At 41.2% G+C, this 10,564-nt stretch overlaps 1 protein-coding gene across 3 annotated transcripts in view; it reads left to right on the top strand.

The window, feature by feature from the left end:
• The first annotated feature begins 4,311 nt into the window (after positions 1–4,311).
• Positions 4,312–10,564, top strand: part of SLC26A7 (solute carrier family 26 member 7) — an 80,119-nt gene continuing 73,866 nt past the window's right edge. For 2 of the 3 annotated variants that reach the window (XM_081919742.1, XM_081919739.1), the window contains exon 1: positions 4,312–4,647. In XM_081919742.1, coding sequence (XP_081775868.1) covers positions 4,629–4,647 — 19 coding nt within the window. In that variant the 5' untranslated portion in view covers positions 4,312–4,628. Of the gene's footprint in view, positions 4,648–9,897; positions 10,006–10,564 lie in introns of all 3 variants that reach the window. The other variant, XM_081919740.1, reaches the window with a different exon arrangement.

The raw sequence follows: 10,564 nt of genomic DNA, 5'->3' as shown, positions 1-10,564 counted from the left end.
GAATTCTGGGATATGGCTTCAGGTGCAATCTCAGTTCCCACAGATTGTTGGCCAAGTCTTATGAACTGAACATGCAAGCTTGGTTAGACCACACTTGTGCTATCTACTTCATTTTTTACTACAACCCCACCCACCAACCAAGCCAGGTGTGAAATAATGGCTTGGGAGCCAAGCCAAATTCAAAATGGTGACAGACTATCTTCATCTGCATGTACAAATCTGTATCGACATCAGGGGTCAGCAAACTTTTCCAGCAGGTGGCTGGTCCACTATCCCTCAGACCTTGTAGGGGGCCGGACTATATTTTGGAAAGGAAAAAAAAAAGAATGAATTCCTATGCCCCACAAATAACCCAAAGATGCATTTTAAATAAAAGGACACATTCTACTCATGTAAAAACATGCTGCTTCCTGGACCGTCTGTGGGCTGGATTTAGAAGGCCAGATCCGGCCCCTGGGCCTTAGTTTTCCTATCCATAATCTGGATTGTAATGGATCAGTAATTCTGGTAGCTTTTTTTGTGGGGCGGGACATTTTTTTGTTGCTGTTGTTAAACAGAGTCTTGCCAATACTCTGCCTTGCCAATACACTGTAAACCACCAAAGGATCCTCTACTTTAGGTATGCATGTATTTTTATCTGCAGTTAGATTAAATTGTGTTTATTGCTGTATAGGGGGCTGGACATTTAACTGGATTTATTTATTTAATGATAATTGATTCATGTATGTTGGCTGGATAGAGTGTTGATTTTTTATTTTGGTCAATTGTGTTATTTAAAATTGTAGAATATAAACTTTTTAGTTGATATGCATTTATAATATTTTACTTCCTGTTGTTTGGCTGTTTTATGTTAATTTTCCTTTGTATTTTTGTAGCCGATTTTAAGTGTACTGTAATGTTTGTTGGGATGCTGAAGAGGATCTTCCAGTTGTTCATTTTGTTTATAGAAGGTAGAAATACTCTGGCATTTTTTTGAAGTTGTTTATTTCAGAAAGTTTTAGACTACTTTGTTAGAGCTTTGTTTAAATGTAAGTGGCATATAAATTGTCCAAAGAAAGAAAGAAACTAAATAGATCTCCATGTATGTTTTGCCCAACCACGGCCTAGAATACCACACAGGTATTCTGTCATACTACTAATAAACTGGACTGTCTTCTATAGAGGATTGTTGTCTATGGAGGGACCACTGATCAATTGCAAGCACACATTTTGCAAGTACACGATGCCCCAACATCTAATAGTTAAAAGAGCAGAGAGCAGATCTTCCTCCAGTCGAAGTTGGCAATATTTTGCTAGGCAAACAAATAGTGTTCTTCTCACGTACAACAATAGACAAAATAGGTTGTTATATAGCACCTTAGTAACAGCCTATTTTGTATATTGTTGTACATGAGAAGAACACTATTTGTTTGCCTAGCAAAATATTGCCAACTGTATATGTGTATATAGTGCTATATAGGGGATGCGGGTGGCGCTGTGGGTTAAACCACAGAGCCTAGGACTTGCCTATCAGAAGGTCAGCGGTTTGAATCCCTGCGATGGGGTGAGCTCCTGTTGCTCGGTCCCTCTTCCTGCCAGCCTAGCAGTTCGAAAGCACGTCAAAAGTGCAAGTAGATAAATAGGTACTGCTCTGGCGGGAAGGTAAATGGCGTTTCCGTGTGCTGGTTCGCCAGAAGCAGCTCAGTCATGCTGGCCACATGACCCGGAAGCTGTATGCCGGCTCCCTTGGCCAATAAAGGGAGATGAGCGCCACAACCCCAGAGTCGGCCACAACTGGACCTAATGGTCAGGGGTCCCTTTACCTTAAGGTGCTATATCTCTTATCTCCCTACTGATTGATTTGACTAATCTTCTAGAACTTCTTAGAAAGATAGTCTAACCAGAATTTTAAAGAAACAGAGTCCCTTGTATTTTTATTTTGATAAGATAATTGGCCATCAAAACTGTCACAGAAGAGAGAACAACACATTTTAGGAAAGGCAGTAAATCAGGCATAGGCAAACTCAGCCCTCCAGATGTTTGGGCACTACAATTCCCATCATCCCTGACCACTGGTCCTGTTAGTTAGGGATGATCGGAGTTGTAGTCTCAAAACATCTGGGGGGCCGAGTTTGCCTATGCCTGCCTGCAGTAAATGGTGTCAAAGCTAGATATGCTGCTCAAAGATGGGCTGTGACATGTTGGAAGATGCTCCACTCACACCCATTTCTAGGTATTGATAAATGAACTGTCAGCAAATTATTCCTGTTAATCTATTCTGTAGGATGGCTGTTTGGTGCCTCTCTTGCAGGATATGTGGAATGTGGAGGTGGAAGCTGTTATGTACTGAAGTTCTCACCCTGGGCCAGCAGGGGGATACTGTAGATAGTTTTCACTCAGGCCCACATATGCAAATAAGGGATTGAAAGTGACGTTCAGTGATTGGATAGTTACAGAAAATGGTTACTGTTGCGTTCTAGTGGTGCTCTATATAAGCAGGCTGACTGAACCCTTCAGTTCAGTTCTGGCCTGTGAATAAACAAGAGCAGTTGAAGAATCGCTGTGTCGTCTGGTATGTTCACCCACAACTTAACAGAAGCAGAGACAAGGGACTAAGTAGCTCAGGAGGCTTTACACATGGAGATCCAGACCAAAGCATGAATGATTAAATGTTTGGCTGTTTGCAAAAAGTAGTGTTAGTAAAAAAATTATTTTGTTGTAGTAAAGCAAGTAACAATGTTTTGCTATGTTTACTAAGTAGTGGCTACTTTATAGTACTGTGTTAAGAGACTAATAAGCTTAGTTCATGGCTGCTTTATGGTAGCATTGCCAGCAGAGTTGATGTAAGGGGTAAAACTAATTTATCAATAGTATATTACATATTGCTGGATTTTAGAATAGTTAAACACACATACACACACACACACCATAAAAACAATACAGCATGTTAGTACCTAACATTATTGCCTTAAAATTTATGAACTAGAATTTATTTAAGTAAACCCAAATTTAATTCTTCAAAGCAGATTTTGATCATGTCTGGAATTCAAAAAGTTGACTCTGGATCCTGGAAATGTGTGGAATTTTGGATTTATATGACCTTTTAAGTTCTGTCCCCTGGTTCTTATGTGCTGATCAGCAAAAGTGGAGGCAAATGAAGGCCCTGGTATAAAAGGAAGAAAAATAAAGTGAAATCAACAGGTAGAGGTAGAAGACAGACAAGCTGATCTGTGGGTCTGGGCACAGTACCTTCCTATTAGCATTGCAAACCAGAATTTTCTGAGAGGTACAGGTTGACGGATCCAGGGACATTTGTTAAAAACAATCAGGACTGTGAGTTAACCGAGTGGCAATGAAGATGAAAATGTGTAAGATGCAGTGGTAATGGGGTCATAAATTTCCTTGTCTTCTAAAGGCATAAAACTCACACTCTTAGAGTTATCTGCACATGTTTTTATTTATTTAGGCAATTTACATACTGCTTCATAGATCGAGGAAATCTCTTAAGTGGTTTACAAAATTTATAAAAATGACCACAAATAAAAATGAAAAATACAATACAAAACCCACATTTTAAAGAAGCACAGAAGAGTTAGATAAGATCCTTTTAAGCGTCAGTATAAACTAAAACAATTAACATATGGCAACCATCATGATCCTGACAGCCCAAAATACAGAAATGCAGCAAAGACAACGAAATTTTGCCACTTGATTTGCAGATCTGAAAAGGTTGATCTAGCCACATTTTTTTTGTTCTGCCTTTCTTTCAAATAGTTCACAGTGATGTAAGCAGTACTTTCCTCTTTCGAACAATCCTGGAAGGTTGGTTAGGCTGAGAGAAAGTGACTGACTGAAATACATCCAAGTGAATCAGGCCTCTGGCCTACAGAAAGCACAGGAGAACTTGATGCGATACGCTGGGAATAAGGAACAGTGTCTAAAACGAATGTGTCGTTTATGTCTAATTAATATATGCATACAGGCCCTGCTGCCATGCATTTCCGCCGGTAAGCGCAAATCAAGACAGCCAAAAACGTAAGGCACTTATAAAGAAGGAAACAACCCCAGAGTATGGCCTGGAGGCAAATGAGGCCAGCAGCTTGCGGAAGCTAATAATATCTGGGTCTGCCCGGATGTGTGATTGCCTGGAAGACACATGTATGCTATCTTGGGTCCCATGACCAAAGAACGGAGGGATACGAGTGCAAAAAAAGAAGTTGTTTATTATTTATTTATTTATTTCAAAACAAAAAAAGATTGATGTTTAAAATAAGTTTTCTTAGGGAAACAATTGTCAGGCTTTAGCCAAGCTCAGGGAAAGGTCACAGTTCTGGTGGCTCCAGTTCTGATGTAGGGAGGCTGAGGCCCAAAGGGCAAGAAGCAGGCTGCAAAGTTTAAAACGGGCCCGTGTTTAGGATCAAGGGTAAGTAGACAAGCATCTGGGAAGCTTGGAGTGAACTGGCTTCCAAGGTGAGCATCATCCCCTGATGTCCTATTACTCCTACTGAAGCACCAACTTTGATTTTATAGGGCCTGGTGGGTTCTGATTGGCTTCTGTGGGTCAGCTGACAGTATCCAGGCCACTAGAGGAGCCTGGAAGGCAACCTTGGTCCACAGAGTTTAGTTGTCTGGCCTGCTGAGGATTCAGGATGCTGTTTGTGGAGGAAGGTAAGATGGGGGAGACTGTGCTAGAGGCCTGGGTTTGAGAGAGAGAGAGAGACACTCGCATGCCTTGCATCAACCAAGCATTCTGTTTTTAAAAACGAACAAGGCCTTTGTTTTCAGTTTTTCAAAACAAGGGAATGAGAGAGAGAGGGGAGGCCTTTGCTACCAATTTATACTGGGCCTAGCGTAATGATGTTTGGACTCTGATTCTTCCATAGTCACCTCCTTGAGGTGCTACTTTTCTCTTTGTAGGGAGTTTGCACTCGAGGACCGTTCAAAAATGCAGGCCTCTATTTGCAGCCTGAATTAGCAGTACCATATTGTGTCCCCCCCACCGCTGTGTGATTATTTTGAATATAGAGATTGGGACTTAGTGGGTGAGGGGAGAGAGAGAATGAAACAGGTACCAAGGACTCAGCTGTACAACTGCAGATAAAATGTTTTGAATGTGTTGTAAAAAGTGCAATATACAGTTGTGACACTAGGCGGCAACTGTGAGCTATAGCAAATTCAATGCATTTTTCAAAAGCGGATTGTTTGTTTTAAAAAACATTTTTGGAATGTTTTTAGGTCTTCCACCCAAGTAAGCTGATATTTCAAACGCCATCCACAGGTAGTCCCGGAATCCACAATACAGTGGTATCTCAGGTTACATACGCTTCAGGTTACATAGACTTCAGGTTACAGACTCCGCTAACCCAGAAACAGTACCTCAGGTTAAGAACTTGGCTTCAGGATAAGACAAGAAATTGTGCTCTAGCGGCGCGGCAGCAGCAGGAGGCCCCATTAGCTAAAGTGGTGCTTCAGGTTAAGAACAGTTTCAGGTTAAGAACGGACCTCCGGAACGAATTAAGTACTTAACCTGAGGTGCCACTGTAAAGAACTCTGGGAGCTTTGTATATTCTCCCAGCTGTACAGATTGAACAGAGTCAGTGCCTGAGTTGTTTTCTCACATTATTCTATGTGTGTCAGAAAAGCATAGGTCAGGGAAACAGGACCTTGGCAGGGACATACACACATACCCGTGTTAATGGCCTATCACTGATGTGATCGCCTCACCAGGAAAATAGCTTGGCTGATATTTTAACACTTGCTGGATGCAGGGATTAGAGATGTCTCAGCATATGGCCTACTGCCCCCCAACTCACAAGAAGATACTCACTTGCGCATCTGCACTTGCCTACATGCATACAAGCTGTTGTGAGGGGGGGGGGGATGAACCTCTCGCACCTACACCACCCTTGGCTTGGCCAAACATTCTGATGTGCAGCCTCATGCACATACTTGTGCACACAACTCACATTTGATCAAGATAACTTATCTAGGTCAATATTTTTCATTTATAGCTTATTTATCTAATACTGTAACTCTGCAACTTATGCACATTTAAGTACATGGCAAAAAAAATAATGAATGAAATAAAAAGGTGGTGAAAAGGGAGCAGGATTCTGGGGAAAATGACTTTGGCAATCCCTCCCCCCCCGTTGTTGAACGCAATGAGTTTTGACTATACAGTGGTACCTCGGGTTAAGTACTTAATTCGTTCTGGAGGTCCGTACTTAACCTGAAACTGTTCTTAACCTGAAGCACCACTTTAGCTAATGGGGCCTCCTGCTGCTGCCGCGCTGCCGGAGCACAATTTCTGTTCTCATCCTGAAGCAAAGTTCTTTACCCGAGGTAATATTTCTGGGTTAGCGGAGTCTGTAACCTGAAGCGTCTGTAACCTGAAGCGTATGTAACCCAAGGTACCACTATACGTGATTTTGGCTTTAGGTTTGACCCCCAGAATGTAACCCCCACATAGGTTGTGGGCTTATTGTAATACTAAAGGGTGTCAGAACTTCAAATTTCTTGCTTACACCCTCCAAGGGCCTCTTGCATAATCTCCTATTTTCTTGGAGTCACTTGAAGTTTCTCTTGACTGGCTGTGTAACAAAAGCATGAGTAATCAACCTCTCCGTTTTATCCATGAAACTCCAGTATCAATCTGTGATGGTACATTGTGTAGTTGGAGGATGATGTCAAGGTCGGAGAATCTAACTGATGGAGAAAGCAGGATGCTACCAGTTGTGATCCAAGGACAAATGACTAGCAGTTTACCTATAGAAGCCACTGGATGTCACTGTTGCTTTGTATGCCTCTTGTGAAATGAAGTTAGTTTAGTACTGGAATGGAGAAAACATTTCTTTTAGCAAGAAGTTCAAGTCAAAGGTGAACCACACACTCATGTCCTTGCATATTATGTGGGAGTATGCTCCATTTAGTTTCCACTGCTTTTAGCTTGGGTTACAAGCCATGCAGTTTTGTGTTAGATTCAGAATTCTGGAGAGTTTTATTAGAGCTACGTATTGGGCTTCCTCAGAGCTATATACAAAATATTGCTTTGTTATCAGAAACAAGTTTCCCTGATTAGTTGAACAAATAATTTTGAGAGATTGCCATGCACAGATTGTGTGTTCTTGTGATAAAATGTAATGCATTCACCGAACACGCTAGGTACGCTTTCATGCCATATGCAGATAGCCAGTGCTTGCACTGTGACTTGGTTGTCTGTGAAAAGAGCACATGACAACGGTGTGTGCATTTAGTGGAAGTGTTTGGTAAGTTTTTGTGATTAAAGGTGGGATGTGGAAGTTTTCATAGTTTTGTTTTCAGACTTGAAGCCTTTTTGTTGGTATTTTGGTAAGGTCATCTGTGAGATATAACACAAAGTAATGGCACAGAAGTGCAAGTTGCTTGGCCTGTGTTGCAGAGAACTGTCTTTGCAAAGATGCAGAGAGGCATCCTGTTTTATTAAATTCCATTGTGTCGCCTCTGTTGTTTGGAACCCATTGAAATGAAACGTTTTCCTGTTCGTATGGCACAGAGCACTTTCTTCTTTCTATGAATAATTATGTGCCAGTAAGGGAAGTGCCATATGGGATAGGTTATGCAATGTTAATAACTACAGAAGAGTGGCCCTTATTCCTGGTAAATGGCATGCCCTGAATATACAGTATGCAATAAAGGCCATAAACAGAGTCCTGAGTGACAGTAGTATGTAATTTGTAGACCAGTCTGTAACTTGTACAAAAGGTGCTTTTGTGGGTGAGTGGAGGAGGAAGGGAGGTAGAGAAGTAGAGCACAGTGTTGCTATGGATTGTTAAATCAAAATGGTCCACAACTTGAGCTGCCATTAATCAGTTAACTCCACTCATCTCTTGTTCCAATAAGAAAAAAAATGCTAGAACTTTAAAACATATTTGCATTTCCTCCCAGTGTTTTCCACGATAACTTGCGTGAAACAGACATTGGGACAAGCCTACGATAGGAGCAATAGTTTTGTCATGATTTGCAGTAATACAGTAGGCTTATCCTAGCAGCTAGGTTCTAGGAAGTGACTGTGGCGTAGCAAATTAGCACATCTTGCTAATTTGGAAGCACTGCCCAGTTCTAAGAAATGCAGTTAGGAGTGATGTCTTCATTTCATACTGCGCTGAGTGAGCATCTTAAAACAGCCCACAGAATGTTGATGAAACGAAGGTGGGGCTTGAGTTCTACAAACGCTGAATTCTCTCCCAGCTTCGGCTAAGAGGAAGGGTGAAGCTGGATCCATGATAAACTGTTGAAGAGGCCAAGCCGAGGAAGGAAACGAACTCATCTTCTCAGTCCCTCAGTGACTGTTGTTTGGACCTGTGCTTTTTTACTTGTTCATATGATGTAGAGTTATGGGTGAGCAATAAGTAACCAGGTTTGCTGGTGACACTCAGTTGTTCAGTGTGGTTAAAGAGATTGTGATGACCTACAAAGTGATTTTTCTCAACTGGGTGAATTGGCAGTAAAATGGAAAATGCAATTCAAATTAAGCAAGTGTGAAATGAGATGCATTAGGGCAACAGAAAAATATATATCGTAATTTCACAAATACACTAATGAGATCTGAACTGGCAGTGACTGACCAGGAATGAGACTTTGGGATCATAGTGGATACCCAGATGGCCCCAGAGGCAGCAGTGAAAAAGTCAAATTAAATGTTAGGGATCATATGGGAAAAGGATTGAAAAACCCCCCTGCAAATATCATAATGCCAGTATACAAATGGTGAGATCAGATCGGGAATATTATGTAAAGTTCTGGTAGCCTCATCTAAAAAAAAAGGGAGGGCATTTGCAGAGCTGGAAAAGGTTCAGAAAAGGACAACCAAAATTGGAGGGGATGGAGTAATTCTTTGAGGAAAGTAATGGTCACAACATTTGGGGCTTTTTAGTTTAGGAAAAGAGCACAGAAGGGGGAACATGTTAGAGGTTTATAAAGTAATGCATGTCGTGGAGAAAGTGGAAAGGGGGATACTTTTCTTCCTCTCTCTAATACTAGAATTTGGGACCATCTGAAGAACCTGAATGTTTGAATGTTCAGGACGGGGAATGTGGGGAGTACTTCTTCAGACAGCGAATAGATCAACAATGGGATTTGTTCCTCAAGATGTAGTAATGGCTGCTAATTTGGATGGTTTTAAAAGAGGATTAGATAAATTCATGGAGGATAGAGGTATCATTCTGTGCTGGCTATGTTGGCTATGGTTTCCTTCACTGTCAGAGACAGTGTGCCATTGTATATTAGTTTCTGGGAATTGCAAATGAGGAGAGCGCTGTTGAGCTCAGGCCCTTCAACCACATACAGTGAAATTTTGAATTCTTACAAGCCAAAGGTAATTCTATGGACCATTTGGTTGATTCCTATCAAAATTGCTAATGGTTGAAAAAAGATTGGAAACCATGACAAACAATAAGGTGTTGAAGGCACACTGAAGCCTTAGTGGCTTTGACAGGTGATTGTTAACAAAATCGTTTTTCATTGGGTCCTTATATAAGAGGGCAATCTCTTCTTTAAATCTGCCACCAAGATTCATTTCTTGAAAGGATCTTGCTCAAAAGGGCCAGTCAATCATATCAAAGGCTTTTCCCACATCCAACCCTTAATGATTTTTCTGACTGTTGTAGCAATGGTAATGTACTATGCTACATGCTTTATAATTTTTAATTGTATTTTATAGCTGCTTTTATTTCTTACGTTATGCATTAGCATTCCATGTGAACTGAACCTGCATGTTACTAGGAGAAGAATCAAGCCAATTCTCCCCATCTTCCCTTTCCTTCCCCTGCCAACTGACACTTAATATTCCTTGGCTCCTGGAGGCCACATTGGGCTCTGTTTGTGCATTATTATTAGTATTATTAGTATTAATATTATCTTCTAATGCATACATTTCTGCAGACCTGGGGCGTTTTCCAGAAAGGGAGCTGCATCCATGTGGCTAATGAGGGCCTTTGTGACATTAGAAAAGATCCTGCGTCAAGAGAAAGATCAATAGACTTTGCAAAGGTGACGACTTTCATGACCCATTACACAACTGCCTTTCTAGTTATAAAAGATTTTATAGAAACCTCGAGTCCTGAAAAGATGCTCATAAAGCCCTTTTAACTCCAGTGACAAGCACATAAGCTCCTGTGCATTTGGGATTTTGATTGGTAATCATTCCAACGTTCTTTTGAAAAGCCAGCAGAATTCATGTATTAGCAGTCATGAAAAATTGCCACCTTCCTGTTTGCTGTTGGGCTGGGAGATGTGTTATGTACTGAGTCGAATAGGATCCAAACTGCAGCAGTCTGATTGGTCCTAGAACAATAGGCTCCAAAAGGCAGCAGTCTGATTGGTCCTAGAACAATAGGCTCCAAAAGGCAGCAGTCTGATTGGTCCTAGAACAATGCAGCAGTATGATTGGTTAGCAGGAACCACCCAATCATGCTCCAGATAGAAGTGAATCCACAACCTGATTGGCTTACAGTAGAATTCCGGAATTAGCCAATCATGTGCAGCCCATTGTGTAAATAATGTATATAAAGCAGATACTCTGAGGGGACTTTCATTCATTCCTCCTCAC

This window comes from Podarcis melisellensis (assembly GCF_964234715.1).
Source record: "Podarcis melisellensis genome assembly, chromosome: 7".
Taxonomy (NCBI): Eukaryota; Metazoa; Chordata; class Lepidosauria; order Squamata; family Lacertidae; genus Podarcis; species Podarcis melisellensis.
The sequence above is the reverse complement of the archived record's forward strand: the minus strand, read 5'-3'. Positions and strand labels throughout refer to the sequence as shown.